Raw genomic sequence first — 22,712 nt, forward strand, 5'->3', positions numbered from 1 at the left:
AACAGCCCACGGGAATTAAGACCTACTTTTCGCATCACAGCAAACATTCTCACCTCGGTAATGGACAACCTGGAAAGCCTTCTGTCCGTTCCAACTGGTTGCGGTGAGCAGAACATGATGCGGCTTGTACCGATTGTCCAGGTGCTCGACTACATGACTTCGATTGGGTCTGCCAACAAACCGCTCACCGATAAGGCGACGGGACTGCTCAAAGCTGGCTATCAGAACCAGATTCGATTCCGACAGCCGGATGGCTCTTTTGGGCTTTGGGAGAAAAGTGGCGGAGGTTTGTTTTTGACTGCGTTCGTTGGAAAAACGCTCGCCACGGCTGCCAAGTACATTTCCGAGATAGAACCCAACATGGTGATGAAAACGTACGATTGGCTATCGGCGCGTCAGCACGCTACCGGCCGCTTCGATGAGGTGGGACCCATTTTCCACAAAGACATGCAGGGCGGACTGCGCCAGGGCATTGCCTTAACGTCTTTCGTGTTAATATCCTTCTTGGAATACCCGAAAGCTGCCACCAAACATGCGGCAGTTATTGCGAAAGGCATCAAATATGTGACCAGCACGTTGCATAATATTGAAGATTCGTACGATCTTGCCATCGCCACGTACGCGTTGATGCTGCAGGGCCACAGCACACGGGACCAATTTCTGGAGAAACTCATCGGAATGTCCACGGTGCAGCATAATGGTACAGAACGGTTCTGGCAGCGGAATGCCAACGGCATCGAAACAACCGCCTACGCATTGCTGTCCTTCGTGCTGGCAGAAAAGTATGTCGACGGAACGTCCATAATGCGCTGGCTGGTGAAGCAACGCTACACACCGGGCAGCTTTCCCCGTACGCAGGACACGTTCGTCGGCTTGAAGGCACTTACCAAGTTGGCGGAAAAGATTTCACCTTCGCGGAACGATTATTCCGTACAGCTTGTGCACTCCGGGCGGCAGAAGGAGTTTCGCGTCAACTCGCAGGACATTGGAAATCTTCAACACGCCGAAGGAGTGGATGATTCGCTTCAGATGCAAATTAACGTGGCCGGCATCGGGTTCGGGTTGCTTCAGGTGGCCTACGAGTACAGCATTGACTTGCGGAATTTCACCAACAGTTTTAAGCTGGAGCTGAACAAATCGCTAACCAATAACGGAAAGCGGCTAGAGCTTGAAGTGTGCTCCAGCTTCATCCCGAAGTTGTCAGATGGCCGTTCCAACATGGCACTGGTGGAGGTGAACTTCCCGAGTGGCTACACCACTGAACGCAACCTTATCAGCGATACAACCAAGTATAATCCCGTACAGGTAAGCGCGCACTCGAGGGCTAGAACGGTTCGATTGCACTCACAAAATTTCTCCTTGCTTGATGGCATTATAGAAAATCGAAATACGGTTCGGTGGAACGTCTGTAGTTGTTTACTACAACAACATGGGCACGGAACGGAACTGTTTTGAGATTATTGCGCTCAGGCAGACGAAGGTGGCTCTGAAACGTCCGGCTTACGTTCTGGTGCATGATTATTACGATCCAAGTAAGTGACGTTTTGCATCACTTCCAACTGCATACACACTGACTAGTGGCTTTGTGTTATTTACCTCTCCAGAATTGAATGCCATCAAGATGTACCAAGTGGACGATCACGGTGTGTGAGATGTTTTTGATGGACAAGAGTGCCCAGCATCGTGCCATCCGGTGGCAACGGAAAGGAGCAATAACCATCTTCCAACTCGCACCAAATCGATGTCTCGCCTAGAGAGTATCTGGAACTTGTTGAATAGTGGAATTTGATGTGAAGTGCTGTTCGATGCTTGAAACCATTCTTCGGTGTTGAAGTTCCAATTCAGAGAACTTCAAAATAATAAAGAGAGCTTAACATGAATATTAAAGTAAGTAATAGATCGATTATTCATCAACAGTAGATGTATCATGTCAATGAAAATATCGGCCACTTTCTCCAAATGGTCGACCATACCACAGAGCACTATTATTGACACTGCTTTCCCAAGAACTGACTCAACTTTTTCATTCACGCAAGATGGCTCGTTATTCGTTGGCTTATTTGTGCTGGAGCTTATATATTTCCAAACCTCACAAAGCTTATCGTTTGACCGAATGGCGTGAAGCAAGACATATTCTCCTTGTACCGGTGCTCCCTGTTCTGCCACCCATCACAACCATCCCTTTTCCTTACCGCCGGTGCTCCGGAGATACTGGTCACAGGCTCGGGAGTACATCATTTATCTTAAGCTGTCATGATTTCGGTTCTCCTGTCGTTAGATTGTACTCGATAACATCGGCATCGACGACCCCGTGCGAAGGCGTCAGGTCGGCTTTCGCCTTTGACAGGGTTGTACGTTTATTTCGGTGATCATATGTCGGTGTCGTCACCGAAAACAACAATTTATAGCTGACGTAATCCCGATTGCAACTGTCGAGCGGAAGCGGATCCGAAAACCAATACCCTGCCACCGGGCCTGTCAATCAAGCTAAACCCTGGGAACCACGGGAGCAGCTCGTAACAACTTGACTCGGTCACAAACAAGGCCGAACCTGGAACCGGTCGCAAAATTTATGGCACACTTCGCACGAAAAACAGCAGCATCCGATTCCCGCATACCGTTCCATGCCGTGCCTGTAACCTGCAGTACTTCACCCGACGGTGGGTTATGGTAAGCGTACGGTCCAGCCAGCAAAAAAAAAAAAGATAAAAGTTACATAAAACGTCATTTATCTAATTCACTTATCAATTTACTGCTGCTACAATCCGGCTCGAACGCTCGAAAGCCGCGCGGTGAGGAGTCAGATTTCTTTCGGCAACGCTCGCAACACTTTCGCGAAGTTCGAACGCGGCCTGAGCACTTTCTGCCCAAGCACTGACACACCGAACACGGCGCTCCCGCTTACGCGGTTTTCCTCGCTGCCGTTTCTTGTGTGGTGTTGATCGTTGCGTCTCATCAATCAACAGCCGCAAATAACAATACTAACAAGCGAGCGGTGAGCTGTGAGGGAGGACGCCTAACGCCCGCAGGCAACCGTCCCGCCGTTCGACGTCGGCGCATGAAGGACCGAAAGAGAGTTGTCCTGATTGATTGATAACACATAACAGCCGCGTTGGCTGGTGAAGTATTTGTGATACAGTTGCGCACATCATCGCGTATGTGAACGAGCACACAAACAGGACATTGGAGTGACTGAAATGGAAGCGATGACACGTACGCTTCAAGGTGGGCAGTAAAAGTGAGACTTATTCATATTTATTTAGAATGGAAACTCCCTGCTAATGCTACAAAGGTAGAAGTTTTATAATGCAACTTTGAACAAAAATGGCAATTTTATCAAAATCTACCTGAAACCAGTTGAAAAGAAGATTTTAATTAAAATAGAAGTACGAGAAATATGGCTTTTTATTACCAAATTGACTAGAAGACTTTATGTTATACGGTTGTGGTACATGGCAATATGGTAATATTTGAAGTAAAGTCCTTTATTTTTACCACGAATCTTCCATTTCGTCCATTGTGCCTGCAGTTAATCGTATTGCCAATAGTTGCAAAAAGGACCAGGCCGCTCACAGTCGGCCGAAACGAGGTTAAAGATACTGACGAGGCCTGAAACTGATGTTTTCTGGCGAAGGCATTAAAACAGAATAATTTGATGTGGTTCCGGTTGCTGCATGCCTCACAGCCTCAGCACACTCCGAGCTTTGACTCACCCACCCCGAAAAGGTGCCGACACAGACGAATAAGTGCGCTCGGTTGGAGTTTCGTATGGGACCTGTGAAGTGGTCTCGCTAGGTAATGGGCAATGCGTCACCACCAGCTGCTCTGCCGAGCAGTTTCCTTCCCACGCCGCAGTAGGATGTGTTCATGTGTTTGGATCAAGGAAATTAGATGAAGCAGAACGCGGCTTCGGCACGCCACGAACACAGCTGCCGGGTAAAGAGGATACGAAAAATCTCAACCTAAACGAGAGATAAATCAACGATGGCCCGGAAGCAGGGTGCTGGAGGGTTTTTGGGGCTAGGATATCGCTACCATTCTGCGTCTCCATCACTTACATCATCAAGGTCTTTATTTCATTTTCGAGTGTTTCTTGTATTTGTACGTCATCCTTCCTTTGTTACCGTTACCAGGGGCCTACATTAGGTCCCGCGCTTGGGAGCGGGCTGGTAGGGCGATCCCATCGACGAATCTTGCCGGCTGACCGAAATTAAGAATGAACGATTGGGAAATGAAGCCCATTTGTTCTAATGAGCTGAGTGGATGCCGAGATTGACTGAATCGAGTCACGGCACATTCGCACATCACGCCCGACGGATGGTTCCTTGGAATACACGATACGAACCGCGTGCGCAATCAGCGTGCCAATCTCTGGCCTCCCCTGTATTGGCACAGTCACCGGTGTAGGAATTGAATTTTGAAATACCATCACTGGGTGGGAAGAACATTGGTATAGGAATGCCGGGAAAATGTCACTTCGGTTCATTGAGATGAAGCCTAGCATACGCTCATCTCCTCTTTGCGGAAGTAAGACGCAATGTCTTATCGCCCTCTTGGTGACATTATGGGTTATCGAAGTTGAGATTTTCCCGGCGTTGAGCATTATCCTTCAAGCACTGTTTGACTTTGAAGTTCGCATTATCTCTTTTCTCTCTTCGGCTCTCGCCTGTGACTGATGAGCTGTAAGAATAATGGCTCGGTAACTGATCGCGTAAATCAGTTAATAGTCCTTGAGATAAAATCCTTACGTAAAATCTCTTATACTTCAGCTCAAAATACATCTTATTCGTTATTAAAAGCTAATGAAGCTAAGATCGGTACCAAATAACTCTCACATCCCCGAGATATGCGGGTAAGCGATCAGAACTTTGGGGCTCACTCTCAAGATTTCGGATTATGTCACTGATCATAGGTGTTTAAAATCCTCTTTCTGTTGTTTTATTCTGTTGTTGTTTATTCGTTCTACCCTGGAACACGTTTTTGCCACTTTTGAGCCCGAGTTGCGCAATTAGAGTCGATCGTACCGAAAGAGTACAGAATTGTGTTGCGTGGACTGTCTTTAAACCTCTTCGTGGTCTATCAGTTGCTTAGCTCCCCTTTTATACTTTTTTTTATTTATTTTTTTAATCACTGACTCTTGTTTATACTTCGTTCCGTAACCTTTGTTCCCGTGATGTTTTGTTTCTGCCAACTCACCGCGCACGGTTAGAATCAGAATGATCCGATTCTTGAAAATTCGTAGCATCTAGTGTCAAGCTAAACGAATGTTTTATTATTCACTTTTAATTCTACGCCACTGTGATAAATACAATATTGTACCAAAACTTATAATTAATTTGGTATTTAAAATATTTTGTTTTCAATGTTTAAACGATGCCCTGACCAGTATGGTAGGATCATATTACAATTAAAGCAATTACATTTTATGATAAAGTTAGTTTAAAAATTACTAAATGTCAAAAAGTAGATTTTTTTATTGCAGAGCGTTCATTTATTTCACTGAAATAGACGGAGCCATTCTATTTTGAGAATATAATAATGATTTTAGGCAAAGGATTTTCGTAACGTTCCTCTTAATTTCCTTTTTGTTAATAGTATTTTAGATAAATTAACTAATAATCACAAGCATCGTCTTGTCGGTCAGTTTCAATATTAAACTCGAAACGCTGTATAATAAAATATATTATAAATATATTATATTATTATCATATTATAACTATGAACTATTATAAATTTTAGAGATGTTTGTGCCACTCCCAACCACACGTGTCAATGAAATCGTAAGCTGACAACTTTTTATCGCAAAAGCAATCATGTTTAACGTTGATGGAAGCAAAAAAGGCAGTAAAAAATCTATCTGACCTAGAATACAAAAACGCCCGTCCCCAGATCCATTGAAAAACAAACCGCACCGAATGGGTACAATATAAACTTCACATTGCAGCCCTAAATCCCGTTGGGGGTGCATCACCGATGCAAACGTGATGAGTTTGCAAATGGAGTTCTCCGTCCGACCATGTCGGGCAATTAACGTCAATAAGCAGCATGCAGTGATCAATAAATAATCGATGCATTACATCAATCAATCGTGCCGGCTGATGCTGAAGCGAAGCTGTTTGAACGGTGGTTTGATTTGAACTGGATTCTCCACCAGTTTACCATCCTCGCACAAGCTGGCACAATTTTCTCGCTGATTCCGGCACGGTTTAGTGTGCGGGGAAGCGCGTTATCCATCGCCCGGAATGCGAATGGGTCCTCTATTGGGTTTGTTTTTTTTTTTTCCGTGTTCGAAAGTGGTGCTATTCGCTTTACTTTTCGCTTATAGTACGCGTTGGAATCGTGAGTTGAAATCGAAAACGGGAACAGCGCGTTCCGCACATGATACAATATTTGCACAGTTGATTGCAATCGGTTGCCACGATCGGATAGGCTATCGGATAGCTATGTGCAGCGCAACGAATACGTACACTTGCTCGTTGGTATAATAATAAAGCGTGGATAGGACGCCGGTAAGATGAACAAAAAAAATCACCAACATGCAAAACGCACAAAACCGGTGAGCAAATACAATTTTCCTCTACATGCAATATGAATCATGTCGAAACAGACGCCAGGACGATCTCATCCGTTGCATCCCTTGCACGGTCGTTAGCTTTGTGCCTACTACTGTGCAATGGGCTCAGCAAACGGGAAAGCAGCGGCATGGAAGACATGTTTTGTTTTTCCATTCGCTATTATGACAGACATGGCCGAAATGGAATGAATCCGAAAAATATGAACCACAAGCAAGGTGGGTGTTGTCAGACGAAAACCCATCGCATTCTAAACTCAAACATCACAGCATATGCATTTGATGTACGGTTCGTGTCTGTATCGATTGCTGTTGTAAGGTTGTGCATTTGGGAGGATCTGGATTCCATGATGGAAAGGCATCGACCCAATGGACGGACCGCCTTCGGGAGAAAGCAATAAATAATTGATATATTTTAATTACCTCGCAATCCATAAGCCCGCGGCAAGCAAACAGCAGCACCGCCCCAAACGCAATAAACGTGAGCAAATTTCGAGGATCACTAGCCGTGGTAACGAGCGGTATCGAACCCATCTGCCAGTCGTGGCTGAGCGTGGCAGGACACAGCAGCAGCCACCAGTTGAAGGCGGCCAGGTAGCAGAACGTAAGCAAACTGTAACGAAATGAGTTTCGATCTGATTAGAACACTGCCAAGGGGTAGAAACGTTACGCGCTGTAACTTTACTTACCGCACGTAAAGGTTCGGATGGAAGGCGGTCGGGTTGTCCTGCTGCGAAAACCGTGGTAACGAACCCTGCAGCAGGGCTAACCGTACCGCCAGCAGGACACCCATCGAGAGCAGCACGCGCGACACCCGACGGCCGAACTGATGCGTTTCTTCACTCCAGCGCATATCCTGGACGGTGCGCTTTAGGGCTGGCCAGTTCCGGTACGTGTCGTACGCGACGTTGAGCAGAAACACGGTAATGCCCGTCTCCTTCGCCAACATGCTCAACCCACCGAGCACAATGCTGAGCCAAATTGAGTTCATGGTGGGTTCATGGGAACGGCTGTAAATAGAAACGCAACAATAGGACATGTGTAAGACATTAGTTTGCTACAAGATGAAATATACGAATATAGAAGGGTTGACATAAGTTCCCAATTAAAAAAAAAGTCAATCATCAATGACACAGTTTGCGACAATTTAGGGCTCAAAGAAAGAATTGAGTTCCCATTTATACGCTCTAACCGTTTGTAACTGAAAGATTGTTTTGCAACTATTTAGTCACAAGTAAAAAATACTTTTTCAAAGATTACAAAGCCGTAAGTTGTCGAAAAAAATAAGCTTAAGCTTAAGCTTAAGCTAGCAATTTTCAGCCTGGTGTTGTGAGAACAACCAAAGCACATAACTTTTCATTAAAGGTTTTAAGTCGTTAAATTTTATTTATTTAAATTTTTAATAGTCTGTTCGAGGGGCGACCCGGTGGCATGATGGTAGCGGAGCCGGTCTTCACACGAACGGACCGGACCAAAATCCCATCCGGGCCAATCCCCCGTAGCAAGGACTGACTATCCGGCTACGTGGTAAAATAAGTCGATATGGCCAGGCCGTTCTAACGAAAAAGAAATAAAAATATGCTCTCCGTGTTGTTCGAAAAGTAATCAAAATGGCTACAAAGTTCTTTCATTTGTGCCGTTTAGAAACAGAAGTAGCCCAACCAGTGCCGTATAAGTATAGGATTCGATAATCAACTCATCGTGAGTTGTAAAACTCATAAGTGAGATAAGCAAGAGTGAGTGAGTTGGATGGAGATTTTAGTTACAATTGCGAGCTGCAAATCTTATTTTTATTATAACTTTTTGTATAGTGTGCAATTACGTCATCTTAATAGTTTAACTTAATATGCACTATATTGAATTGCTCTTGTCATTGTAAATGGAAAATCGTATTACATAAATTAAAATATTATAGAAGGAACATCAATTGGACACTTTAATGAACCATATATTACTATCTTTCACAAACCACCATTAAATCTATTACTTCAATGTGAAATTACAAAGAAATACCATATAAGTAGAAAAATAAAAGTTGCTCGCTGTTGGAAACCCTGCCGGGCAAGCACGTGATGAATGTTTGTTTTGGTTCAAAATACAGTGGATCGATAATTACTTTAGTCCCCGTTTTATTGCATCTCGCTTGTACTTTTTTAATTGATTCCCAGCAGTAAATTACATTTTAATCGTCAAGTTAATTATTTTGTTCCATTTCACTGCTGATGGTGCTGCATCATCACCAGCCGTCCCGAGCTTTTCCAACATCAACAATGGTACAATGTTCGTCAGAAAACCAAAAAAAAGATACCGGCAAACTCCACAAACTAGCTCACAGCCCTTAAGCTGCCAGCGGAAAATGTTAAATAATGAAAGTAAGCCCCCCCATTTTACCCGTACAGCCAGAACGAAAAATTAAACTAACAAGACAACAGGATGCGGCGCTCGTGGACAGGGCCAGCAACTTGTAATCCGTGAAACAGAGCCATCCTTCCTGTGCCGATTTTTGTCCCGACATAGCTCCAACCGATCCGATTGAGGTTTTGTCTTTTCCATTTGTGATGAATTTTCCTTTGCGCGGCGGTTAGAGCAGCACACGCGCCGTTTCATTCATCTCCGCCAACCAACGGTAGCTCGGGGGTGGTGGAAAACCACGCAAAAAAAGTTGGGTGCATTGTCATCTTCTTTGGTAAGTAGCTCTCATCCGTTCCGGAGCGTTTGCTTCGCTGGGTTTGAATGCGTTCGCCTGCAGTGTGCATCGACAGGCACCGGACGAAACGGGCAAAGAAAAAGCTTCAGCACATTCCACACGCCTTTGGTGGCGGTGCTTTTGGTTTGTAGAAATAAGCACTGGTGCGAGGTAAAAGTTCACTCTTCGTCATTTCCAACAGTCATGGTGGTTGCCCCATCCATGGGAAGCGTGGGCAATAGATGCAAGGGATGCAAGTTTTCCGGAGTGTTGTCTCATTTTCTTAAAACACTAACCATACTGGTTCACCAGTCAAGTTTCTTTTAAAGTTCTTTTGTGCTGTTGTGTTCACTACATCTTTCTATTTCTTCTTCGTCTGTTGAGTTGCTGCTCATTGAGCTACATTCTTAAACAATGCACAAACAAAAACTCTGTCATGATGTAATAGCGGAAAACTTCTCAAGTTGATGCAACTTAGTACGAGGAACGAAAAAGATAAGACACAAAAAGAAGATAACGAAAAAGCAAAAATAATAGGAAGAATAAGACTGTCCCGGAAGGATCGCAAAATGAAGGGCTGCAAATGTTGAAACATTAAAGAAGTACCACTCGTGCAGGCAGCAGATGCTGTTTATACAATTGTTTTCCTTGCTGTGTTGCTCAGTTTGACCAGCACCAGCTGTTGTTTTCTTTTCCGCTACTCTCTGATCCCCTCATTTCACACCACGCGCCCATTCGCTCTTTGGCCGCAAAGTCATCGTTGTACGTTTTTTAATTAGAAAAACAGACGCTAGTCGTAGCAGTCGGTCGGCACTTTCGACCAGGACCTGAAACAAACCTTCAACTTAAGAACCTCAAAAACAAAACACACACAGTTACGGACACTTTTAGCATGTCTGTCAAAAAAAAGGTCAACACCTGCCAAAATGGGGATGTGCACCTGAAAGTATGCAACCATAAAATCCACCATCACGGTGTAGCAAAAGCTAGAGCAACGCTCTTTTTCAGTAGCACGCTCCGTGCCGTTTCGCATGAAGAAATTAAAATGTCGATTTCTCGCCCTCGTGAATTATTCATATCATAGCAGGGGATGGTCCCTGTGGGGGATGTATAAGTGTAGAAAAAGCAAGGGTTGCTTTTTTCCAACCCAGCCACTCACTTTCCAAATCCTTTGGTGAAGAGTTGTGCGAATTGGCCTAACCATGTTGCTTTTCTTCGTTCACTCTCTGCGCTATGAGCAATGGCGTACGGTCAAACACACACTAATTGGTTGAATTATGATGACCTATCAGTAAAACTTTTTCTCGCTCCACCCAATTTCTCTTTTTGTCACGGAAACTCCGCTGCAACACACGTGCGTTCCACGTACGCAATTAAAGTTGATGGAAACATTCCGATACACTAAAACCGTACGGCACGGTGGCCCACGACCTTTCATCGCAAACGATTTAGATCAAAGTGTTGCGTGTACCGAGCGGGAGGCCTTTTTCTGCTGTTTTTTTTTTGTTTAACTTTTGCTTTTTTATTATTCACCATCGAACCCACTCACTCTCACTGAGAAGAACCTGGCCTCGGTTGGAGCTGTACGTGGTAGAAGATTTTTTGCGACTCAAAATGCTGCCAATTGAGCAATTATGCTAAATGCGTATGAATTTAAGTTCCATTCGATGGACCTTTCGTCGAAAAACGGTTCTCTTGGTGTACGACTCCGGCAAAAAAGGGAACGACTCCCGATGCTGGTGCAAAAGGTGGAGAAAAAGAGGCCCATTAAAATTCGAAAACCACTGAGGACCTTCACCCACACCAAGGTCTAGCGGGGGGCTGAGGTTTTCCAAATAGACGTAATAGAACTTTATCCACCGACGTAATGATTCGCAGTGCTAACGCGTTAGAGCTGGAGGGAAAAAGCTTTTAGAAGGTGCCAAAGGATTTCACTTTGCCGGGGCATTCCGACATTTTGCGAATGATTTTGCGTGGTGCTAAACGAAGTCAGTTGCGATAGTTCCACTTAAATCCTTATCCTAAGCTGCCTGGAAACGACATGTCTAAAGGTTTTGGTACTTCTCGTGATTTTGAAGCTACAAACACAGAGTGGAAAAGTGGATCGCTTACTCTGAAGCCGCTCAAGCGTATGTAAACGATGGTCTAAGCACAAAATGGCTTCCAACTAACTGCCCAGGCAACGAAACAGGAACATATTATTAATTGAAGACTCTGATGAAACACTTCGTACGTGCGTCAACCATTACCACAAAAAAAGAACAGACAGGGATTTGCAGCTAATGCCTTGTACATGTGCATCTTATTCCGGGATTTGTATCAACACCTTCATCAACTCTTTCATACGTGCACGTCAGATTTCATTTGCGTCGTTGTCCAGACGTCCGAGTTTTTGCGCAAAAGTTGCTCAATGCAGCAAACAAGAAAAAAAACGACCGATAAAACATATACGGAAAACTTTTAACACCTTGTGCAAAACAGTGCTTTCCTTGCCGTGGTCCAATAACATCTTTATCTCTTCATCGTGCCGGTGGTGAGTGTAGGGAGTGAAGGAGAGTTCTCCCCGTTCCAAACTGATCGCTCTATCATTTCGGGACTGACATACTGCACCACGGTGCTGGTGCTGTGTTAATCTAACATGAAGCCAAACGAAGCCCGCACATCCGTTCCGTACGAAATGGAAGAAGTTTTCCCCGACGACTGCCCAGGGAATGGTCAGACGCTTCGCAGCATACAGATGTATGCTTGACCTCTTTTTGACATACGCACCGGGGACGCTTCGTTTGGAGGGGGAAGAGCTCAGGATTAGTGTTCGGTAGTTCTGGCACACGCAAACAAACAAACAAAAAAACACAAGCTCCAAACTCATGTATAATTTTTTTTGGTCCACCCCATGACGCGCAAGTTGCGGAAAGCTATCCTGTGAGAATCGTTTCGTAAATTGAACGTTTATGATTTTCGTTGGCTAGAGCCCCAGTAAATCGCAAGCGCTTCTGCAGGCTTTTCATGAGTGGATTTGTGTGTTTTTTTTTTCATCCGACTGTTCTACTGGCTTCTTCGGTCTCATCTCCGATTCCGGTGGCATCGTACGGTGGGGAGGTTGGAGTTAAAGCTAAAGCACTGCTTCATACCAAGCGAGAACGCATTTTTACGCCGCAAGCCAAACTCCCGGACGAGGTCAAACGAGGCACGTCATAACTGGCGGCAATACTTACCCGTGGTAAACCAGCAGCGAAATTAGGAAGAATATACACGCCAGCACATCGGCACGTCCCACGATGCCCGTCACCTGCAATAGCGAATGGAAGAACAGACCCGGACGGTTAGTTAGGCATGTTTGGGGCAGAGACCCGGGGAATGGCTGAAAATGTTAAGACATAAAATTTGAGATTTGCCCGAAGCATGATGCGAACAACTCTCCGTCTGCCCGACAAGCAGCGGCACTGACCATAAAATGGAATTGGTTTTCAGCATGCTACCGCATGGTTGGTGGAGGTGACCGGCAGGGAAGAACCAGAGCGAAGCAGGACCAGTGTGCTAGGAATATTTGCAGCGAAAGTTAAAGCCAAATCGCAGGCCAGCGAAAGTGACACGGTGACGTTAAAAATATCGCCACAGTAATGATAGCGTCATGGAGCGCAAGGTCCACACTCAATATCTCGTAACTAGGGGATGGCTGAAGGAAGTTGCTTTTAATAGAAGCGAAAGAAAACAATGAAATTAATTGCAAAAACAGAGCAAAACAAACACTGCTAGATGAGAAAGAATAGCGGCTTGTTGTAACGTTACGAGCACTGGTGCAGGTCTGGACCTGGACTTTCGAATGGAGGCCGCGCTCTCGGCATGATATTTTTGGGGGTGTTTTTCTAATTGAAGTTGATCGTTTTATTGAGGCTTCGGTTGAGCTGTATGCTTTAATGTTTCATGAAATTCATTTTAAACGTTTAAAGTAATCATATTCGAAAATGTTGTAAGTACTTTATGAGTGGTTCATTTGCTTAAATGAGCTTTTCTATAATAAGTGATACACGGATCATTCAAGTGGTCTATTCATTATTTAGAGCATTTTTGAAGTCCTTATATACCATTGGTTTCCAACCCTTAATTCGCAATGTACTGCGCAATTTAGGACATTTCCTAAGCTAAAGCATTGAAACTTGACAGATGAGATACTAAAACACATTAAATTGACTTAATTGAACAATCAACGTATCTCCAAATTCGCGTTGATCGAACCGTCTCTGCGTAACCGTTTTAGAGACTGTATTCTCCCGAAGAATGCAAAACTCAGCCGAGTCAGAGGCCTGCCGCAGATGGTAGTATCGCAAAAAACGTTCTATCGAATCTTTTACTCGAAGTGAAATCAACTTTGCAGACATGCTCAAAAAAAGAGATGAAAAATTTATTTTGAAGGAATATTGCATCGAAAGGTTATCCACTTTTATCCAATCAACTCTTGATCTTGCGACGCACTGTTGGCGCTATTGGACGTAGTATTTTGTTTAAAGAACCTTTTTAGAAAAGATTTTTATATCAATTATCAATGAAGAATCTTGCAATTCACAGTCAATAAATATATTTAAGTTTCCTTATGAATTCTTAATTCTTCTGCATAAGTTCAAGAATCCTCTTGGATTCTCAAGTCCTTTATGGTTCATGTTCAATCAGGCTAATACCGGTACCAAACTCAAGCCGCCCTCACAAGTTATTAACGAATCTACGTTATCTACGACACATAAACAACAATAATTGCTAGTAAAACAATATCAGCTTAAAGTACTTTGATTGCTTCATTTAACCATTACCTAATTTTGTGGCTCTGCGTTGCCAGTCCGTGGCAGTCCTATGTGAGCTAATCGATGGTGATGTAATACAACTTTCAAACATATCATTCAAATAACAATATTAAAAAGGAATCGTTAACACTAACTCCAAAGCATAATTGATTAATTGGCTTAGTAACAATAATTAAAATATTTGTCCAACTTTTTACGCTTCTTCCGATATCGATAAATGTTAGACCCTGCGTTTCTAAGTAATCAGCGATAAATTTCACAATCAATTCAATTACCACGGAAAAAGGAACGCAATATGAAATAAAAAAAAAACTCAAAATCACTTCCAACACGCCAAACGCTGTCAATCACGATCGAAAACATACGGTTGATTGGCGTTTTAAAAAGAAAACAGCCTAGGCAACCGTACCTTTGATGTTACGCCATCAATGTCCGTTCCGTTCATAATTTTGCATGTTATAATGGAAAGCCAACCGGAGAGCGCCCACAAAAGACCATTTTCCACACGCTTCACCGCACCACTTGGCTTCGTGCGAAAGTTTCTTTAAACGTCATTCGCCGTGCCCTGAATTCAAGCTTTGATCAGTTGGTTCATTCGCGGGTTTTGGTGTGGCCGTGTCTTCGCCAGACACGATTCACGACGGCCGAAAGTACGAAAAACGTCTGTGCGCAACAGGAAGTTTGACGCGCGGGGAAAAAATCGATCCGTACACCTTCGGGCCACCCTCATCAGCGGACGCCTTTATCACTAATGACAACGATTGACCGATTAATTGCCGATTCAGGCGAGTCGTAAAAATGGAACGACGTTGTAAACGTTCGAGCGAGTGGATCGTCCACTTCCGTCGGAAACATAGGAACACGATCGGAGGTGGGTAGAATAAAATATTGATTCTTGGCCCACGGGTGCCTGGGAAAATCCCCAAGCACTCAAATTGCTGCCGGTTTCTGTTTGGGCACCGATATAACGATGTATTCATAAATTGTCTCATCTCCGTCACCAACGCTACCTGGCTGTACCGGGGAAAAGCAGAATAGGAAGTCGTATGACGACTTACACCCTGAAACGGTAAACTTTTCCCGATCAAGAACAGTCGCCTAGTATCTTTAACCACATCGCGGTTCCGCAACGGAAAACCCTGTGGACTACGGATGGAATACCTTCTTTCCGGCTAACGATCATCGTCACCATCGTAATCGTTGCTCATTGCCTGCGACCGACAACGGCGAGAATGGCCTGGATGAAACGCTAGGGAACAGACACTCGGCCAAGGCACCCGTACATATCGCACCGGGACAGTCAAAGCCATGGACATGAAGGAAAACAAATTCCTTCATGATGGTTCTCGGCGAACGTGCCGTACCGTTAAGGGTTCGGACATCGGGAAACGTGCCGTGGTATTTAACTTGTCAATTTAAGCTATCGATTTTGGAGCTTCCACCGGGAGTACCGGCGTTGCCTTTGCAGTAGAATCATCTGCCCGTGTGTCTGGCTCGGTCACGGTCTGTTTGTAGCTATTAACCAGAACCTCAATTCCCAAGGACCTGCCGCCGAGTGGCGGAAGACATCGTGCAAAATGTGGCATCTTGTCCGAAAGCGACATCAGCAGTCTGATGGTACGACAGTGCCCCTCCCCAAAACCATCCCTTTTTCGCACGTTCCATCTCGTGTTGAAGATAATCGCCAACCATCTTTGACGGTTGATGAAGAACAAACCGGGTTCCGGGTGGGCGAACGACGCAGGGTAGGGATGGACAATGTCTGACAGCGTGTGGTAAGTGTCAAAGGATGCTCCTGAATGGGTGATAGTTTTAAGCTATCGATTTTCTCCAACCGTACCGCCCAGGGTGGGAAAAGTGTGTGCTTGATTTACTTCGACAAGCGCCCCATCTCGGAAGAAGGCAACGGCCTGGAAGGAGCACGGGTAGAAACTCGTTGCCGGTAAGCTCGATTTTAAGAGCACATCGTCTGTCAAGCTGCCGTTGCGTGTTACCCCTTTCTGCGGAAATCGATCTAAATCTGGTTCCAATCTACAGGGGGGGTCCAGACCGCTTGCACCGTTGCATCCCGGCGGGATCGATGTCGGACTCGGTTCAATCAGCAAAGCGGATCAAAGAGATGGAAAAAGTTTCTATTATTTATTGGCTTAAGAGACGGAGTGTGTGTGTTGCAGAAGGCGATCGGCTCAAGTGCACGAACAAGGGCAATTGGAAAAGAGCTTGTTAGTTTTTTGTCGGTGTAGTGGCATGCAAAGTAGTTTGTCTCGTTGAAAGTTCTATTAGGGCTTCCGTTGGAAGACTACTAGAATATGCATTTCTATCGATAGATGGCTATGGAAACTTTCGATCTTCAGCTTAGCTTCACTCTAAACACTTCTTTCGAAGCAAGCGCAAGGATATTGCTATCCCATTTTGTCATGATAGTTGTTTATCTTTTAGGCAAGAACCGTCACATCCATGCCATTATAATATCCACCGAAGAGATAGAACAGTTGTTCTTGATCTTCTTCCACTTCTTAGTCGGCCCGTTTGTATGTATAAATATAATCATTGATAGATAAAAGAAAAAGCGTTCATTGGTGAAATATTATGTACAGTCCAGAATAATGAATTTTATTTGTGAAAAACCGTGGTCTAATGACTCGCAGACGGAACAACAGCATTATTCCATTTTCAGTTGAGCCTATCACCTGTTTTCTAGTTATGTGATCGGAATAACTCGTTTTACGACTGGACGACATTTTATAGACATGCTCGATAAAGCAGCTTCCAGCTGCCAACTTCCAACTTCCAGCTCGATAAAGCATGATCGCAAGATAGCGAATCCTCTACGTCAGACACCTCCGTTTCTGAACATCTGCTCCTTGGAAGACAAATGTTCCTAAAGAAATGATGTCTATGTCATTAGTGAATTAAAGGATTTGCGTTGTCCTTTAGAAGATGGTTGTCGAAGTTGGAGCTCCCAAACCCTAGGAGGATCTCTCTAGCTTCCTGACCTGACCTGACCCTGACATACGACATGTGGATTTCTTACAAACCTAGTAACCTTAGATGAGAAATGTTTGATGGAATGGAGAAAAATGGAAAAATGAAAAATGAAAATGGAGAAACAAAAATCTTATACGACATATTGGAGTGTTTTGGTTTTGTTAAGGATATGCCAACCTGTTGGCGTTTAAAATGGGAACTTCTCCTTTACCATCTTATTTATTATCAAGTTTCTTGTACTAAATTGCAAGTCTTCGGCACATATCAGAACTTTGATGTTTACAAATCTAGGGACTAAGTAAGCTGGAACAGACCAAGGTTCACCTATTTCGAAGGCTTCTCGCCAGCACTATGCACTGCTAACAAGTGATGTGTGATGATGGGAGCAGCTTGAGATATCTGGTTGAAATGAAGATGATCTTCCGTTCCAAAGATCACTATTTTCACGGATTTTGTCAGACTTAATGCCACAGAGCTAAATACGTACATATTTTTCAAAAGAAATGCGCAGTGTTATGTGACTGTTCCAAAAAAATGTATGCATTTATTGGAATTACGCGGAATAAGAAGCATTTGAAATCCCTTGAACCCCACAAAGGAGGTCGTGGTGACTATTTGTCAGCTTAGGGATGTTCTCCCACTACCACACAACGTTACATTGCAATATTACATTCTCCAATACAGAAAATGTTATGAAAATGAAGGTTTATGTGAATTAATATGCAATTAATCAATTTAGCGTTTGTACATAGCAACGTGAGTGCGAAAATTACAAGTTATTTTGTTGTTAATCTAGACGGTCATTTTAATTTACGGACCACAATATATCATTTTCATTACATTAAAGTTATTCCATTTGCTCCAGCTTTATATGTTAGCAAATGTTAGATGTGACAAACACAAATTTCAGTTTTGGAACTGTCCGATATGGTAATCTGTTCTTCATCCGCCGTTTGGAAAGCTACAACTTTAAATTAGAATTCAGCAAGTTTTGCTAACCACAGCGAAAAACTATTTCCCACTCATCAAAACTGCTACTCTAAGCTGCACAACCCCAAACCGAAAAATAAACAACCGCTTCCTAACGAAGCAAAGGCAAATTGGTGGCTTGCTTCTGCAGCTGTTGGAAGGAACCTTTTCGTTGATTAGCACCGTCCAGCAGGAAATTCTCATTCGTCCAAGCGACCCAGAGGAACACAACAACATGCCGGCCTGTATCGAACCTGTTCGTTTGCAAAATGTCACCGTACTTTTTTTTCCGCTGCCCGTTCTATCTGTGTTTGACGGTGTCAAACCATTGCTTGGTCAGTTGGTTTTCTTTTGTGCCTTCCCAAACCCACACTCGGTCCAGGGCTCCGGGGTGAAGGTGAAGTCAGGGTAAAACATTCCGAGAACAAGCACAAACCCTGTTCGGACAGCAATGGACAGCTGCGAGCGACAATTTTTCATTTGTTCACCGTATGGAATGGGAAATGAGCGGCGCAAAACATAAAACCAAAGCGAAACAAAATACACCGAACCAAATCCACAATTCCAATTCTGCCTTCTCCGTCCGGTCGAAAGGATTTTCCCAGAGGGCGAAGCGAAATATTTCATTCACTTTCGCGATGCGACGCTGGTGCAAAATATTTTCGCTTTCCAGCATTGCCATGGCGCCCGTACGGTGAAACTTTATTTTTATGCCACGCTGCCGGGCAACCATCTCGTGGGTTGGTGGCACTGCCAACGGCTCGCTCTATTATCCATTTGTGCTGATGGGTTTTTATACGTACACATATTTTTCCTGTGGCTTGTAGTCCCCTTCCCCCTTCACCCCACTCATCGACGCTTTGGCCCCACAACAACAACGAATCAGTCCGTGATGTTAGTTCAGTCCCATTCTTGTTTCCTCTCCGGGATGTTGAAGGTGGCCAAACTGTTCCCACCATTTTCTTTAACATTTTCATCGCACGGCGTACCGTCTTTGTCTGGGTTCCGAATTTGCATTCGCTGCTGTTGATTCAATTTCCCATTGCGGATCGTTTTGGGTCCGTGTGTCATGGCCCACTATTTGCCTTGCGGAGTTGCCCCCTGCCTCATCGGAGTGCAAAATTGCATCCGCTTGTGCTTCCGACACCCGAGCCCAACTTGTCTGGAAGCCATCACGGGCCATCGTGGTACGGCCACCCCTCAGTTTGCTTGACCAGCACACCAGACACTGATCAGTGCCCGGTGGTTTTTGACGGCAAACGGACGGTGTTGCGGTGAGAAACAAGAATATCAGTTGCCCCGGAAGTTTCGGTTCGTTTTTGCACTTCCGGGTCGGATTGTACACTTTGCGGTTGGGACACGCAAAACATGCAAGCGAACCGAACGAAAGGGAATTTTATTCCCCGCTGAAAGAGCTGTGTCTCGCCAGTCATAGGGTAAGTAGAGAGAGAAGAAGAGGAAATGATGGGGAAAAAATGTGCCCAGTGCCAATGAGGTTCCGTACTTACCGCCTCGGAGTGAATTGGGTGGACTGCAAACAGGACGCCGGCCAGTATGGCAAAGTTTCGCCGCAGTCCCGCTATCGTTAGGCAGACGCGGGTGAAGAGCATCGTGGCGACGGCATGCAGGGCCACGTTTGTCGCATGAAACCATACCGATCGCAGGCCGAAGGTCAGATAGTTGAGGCTGTGTTGGAGGGAGAAAAATGGAATCACAAGACAAGCAACATTAGCACGTGCTGTGGGTGAATGTTAAACAATGACAATGTGATAGGAAGGAAATGATGCAGTTGTCCTATGGGTGAAACATCTCATTTGCATTTTTTCATTAAATTCAACTTTATAACAATAATTTGTTTTATAAAGAAGCATTTGTTTTTTGTAACAATTGCTTTCAACTTACGAAGCAAAGAAATGTGCTGAGAAATGATGTTCCGCTTCTAATTTCATCAATACTCCTGAAAGTATGCAATCACTCTACATTTTATCTGGTTTAGTAGCCGTCAGCAGAACCGAGGGGCAGGAAAATTGTCGTGTAAGCGTGTAATTGTGTTTGTGTGGGAAAACTACTAAACTTTGATAATTTTTGAATACTGCGGCGATAAATTAGACGTAGCATCTCTCTGTACTGATCATCAACTAACCGTGAAAGAGTGGGTTCGTAGAAAAGGTTTTATTATCCTACGCAAAGCAATTAAATAGAGACATACACCTATTGCAGTATTATTAATATAAATATAACAATAAAAATTGTCATACATGTGAAGGATATATTTTCTGCAAATAATTTATGCACTGACCATTTGTATAACTTGCTTAGAAGGATGACACTAATTCATACCACTTTGTGAGAAGGATTAACTCTTTTAGGTAGCAATTGAACAAATATTTCAGTTTTTGATAAGCTTTGGCATTTTCCCATTAATCACAAACCGATGCCTCATCTTGATTGGTTTAATGGATCGGTTTGTTTATGAATGCTTTGATATCCAACACTCAAAATAGTTAGACATGAACAAACAACTCTTGCCTTCATTAATAATATTAATAAAATATATTGAGTACATCACGTTACATGTTGTATCCATTCTGGATTACATACAATTCAAAAAGTTTTAAACTCAAGGGAAGTGACCGTTTCAAGCATTCCTTCGGGTGTAAATTAGAAAGTTTATATGTTCGGATAATGATTCAATGTTTATTATTTATTATTTTTCATGGAAAAATTATGACACGTTGTGATAATCTCCGTGAATTATCAACTAATTAGACATAGCATGTACAACGTATTGAATGTAATCAAGCGTTTACCATCAGAATTGAAACGGTAATGATGTTATTTCCATTTTCTAAAAACTCACCCTCGATGTACACAAATAGTTCATCCATTAGCGTGTTCAAACTTTCCAATACAACAGCAAACAGCTGCCCTTCTATTTGCGCAGAGAGAAACCGCCGACTTCTTGACCAGGCTCAACAGCTCAAAACTGAAGACCATAAAGGAAATCAATCAAGGGTAATTAATAGCCCAGCAACATCGCCAACCAAAGTGCTTTCCCGTGTGTGTGTTGCCGGTGGTCCACTTTAATCAATCTGCACCACCGCAATATTGCTGATGGCGAAGCGTTGCAAAGCGTTAGAATTCAATAAATAAGCCAAACAAGCGTTCGCCCGTTTCGAGAATTATGACACAAGTCAAATACCACTACCCGGTAGCGCATTCCATACGGGCAAACATAACCGAACCAATGCGAGAGAAATGTTATATTGGCCAGCTCGACCGAGCGCCACCTGGCGAGGACGATGCCGAAGCAATAACAATTGCAACTGCAACCGTCTGGTTTCTTGGAATACGCGACCGATCCGTACCGATATATATACATACACACAAACATTCACAATGGGGCACATAAATCGAATTGAGGGAAACGGATGTTGTTCTCACCAACGCCAACGAGCCTTCCCATCCCACCCCAACCGCGGTGGTGGAAAAGTTACTGCGCGAAGGAAATGCTGCCACTAAATGGTTTCTACCTTATCGCCATCATGTGCGCTCGATCGGTATCGGTTGCTCGCCAATCCCGCGCCTTGTTCGCCAAACCCACAAACAATCGACCATTGTTGGTTCGGGCCGCAGCCGTAAAGCTGAAACATTAACCGATTTAGTCTACATGACCGCAAATGGCTTACCGATTCCGGGCAAAAGGCACAATTTATGGCACATGAAGGGGTTCGGTTTCCGGGCATCACGGGCTTCAGCTGCACATAATCGGTCCCGGTCGGTATTTAGCACAGCAGTACACAGCGTGTGCGTCCGGTTCCGAACTTCCGGACCCCCTTGTAATGCTTTCTCCCCCCTTTTCTATCGTTCATCGTGAGCAACTATTCTTTACACTATTTCCCCCAGGGCACTGCCGGAAAACCGGTGAAGCTGAAAAGTCTTTATTTATTCACCCGTACGCACAGATCGATTCAACCTAACCCTACCCAGTGTGGCCACTTTTGTCACACAATCACAAACACACACACACACACACATACAAACACACATATCGTCATCTGCCCGACTCGGAGCTTTCGGTCCACACGTCGCTTCGAACGTTGCCCGTTATCGTTTTGATTTTATTGCCAACTTAATTGCTATCTAGATTTATGTTTACACGTTATGAATTTCCTTCCGGAAGCTGGCTGACGGGTTGGGGGGAGAAGAAGCGGTGAAAGAACTACACTCCACTTCCCCGGGAGGCTGTCCTGCATTCCCTTTTCTCCCGGCGAACCGACGGTGGATGACAATCTAAATCACTGCATTCCCGAGACCCCAGCTCTGATTGATGGCATTCGAGCGCCAACCGACCAGCCCGGACCAGTCTCGTAGATCAAGATTTGTGGCCGCTGTATGTGTGTGTGTGTGTGTGTAAAGTGCGCCCTCGTGCCATACCAGCCTGCCGATTTTCCTTCCGGCTCGATGGAAAACTATTTGCTTCCTCCGGCTAGACACACCTAATTGTGCCTCGAGCGAATAGGTTACTGGTGTAAAATATAGCCGTCCGATGGATTGAGTGTGGATGGATGAATGGTTGCCGAGAGCCGTGATTGAATCCATTGCAATAATGAACCATAAATTGTTGGTGGCCAGTTTCAGGACCAAACCCGAAATGAACATTCAATGAAGTGTTGAGGGGAAATATGCGCACACGAGCAGG

The 22,712-nt window shown here is 44.2% G+C and overlaps 2 protein-coding genes across 2 annotated transcripts in view; one reads left to right on the top strand and one right to left on the bottom strand.

Moving 5' to 3' along the window:
• The window catches only part of LOC128707781 (thioester-containing protein 1 allele S3-like), a 37,226-nt gene extending 35,575 nt beyond the window's left edge, over positions 1-1,651 (top strand). Inside the window, exons 13-15 of the mRNA XM_053802738.1 lie at positions 41-1,305; positions 1,379-1,532; positions 1,605-1,651. Of these exons, the coding sequence (XP_053658713.1) occupies positions 41-1,305; positions 1,379-1,532; positions 1,605-1,651 (1,466 nt within the window). The remainder of the gene's footprint in view (positions 1-40; positions 1,306-1,378; positions 1,533-1,604) is intronic.
• The window catches only part of LOC128707782 (protein O-mannosyl-transferase TMTC1-like), a 65,247-nt gene that overhangs the window by 21,411 nt on the left and 21,124 nt on the right, over positions 1-22,712 (bottom strand). The window contains exons 2-5 of the mRNA XM_053802739.1: positions 19,519-19,696; positions 12,473-12,546; positions 7,261-7,581; positions 6,995-7,184 (exon numbers count right to left, since the gene is read on the bottom strand). Of these exons, the coding sequence (XP_053658714.1) occupies positions 6,995-7,184; positions 7,261-7,581; positions 12,473-12,546; positions 19,519-19,696 (763 nt within the window). The remainder of the gene's footprint in view (positions 1-6,994; positions 7,185-7,260; positions 7,582-12,472; positions 12,547-19,518; positions 19,697-22,712) is intronic.

Source organism: Anopheles marshallii, chromosome 2, assembly GCF_943734725.1.
Source record: "Anopheles marshallii chromosome 2, idAnoMarsDA_429_01, whole genome shotgun sequence".
NCBI lineage: Eukaryota > Metazoa > Arthropoda > Insecta > Diptera > Culicidae > Anopheles > Anopheles marshallii.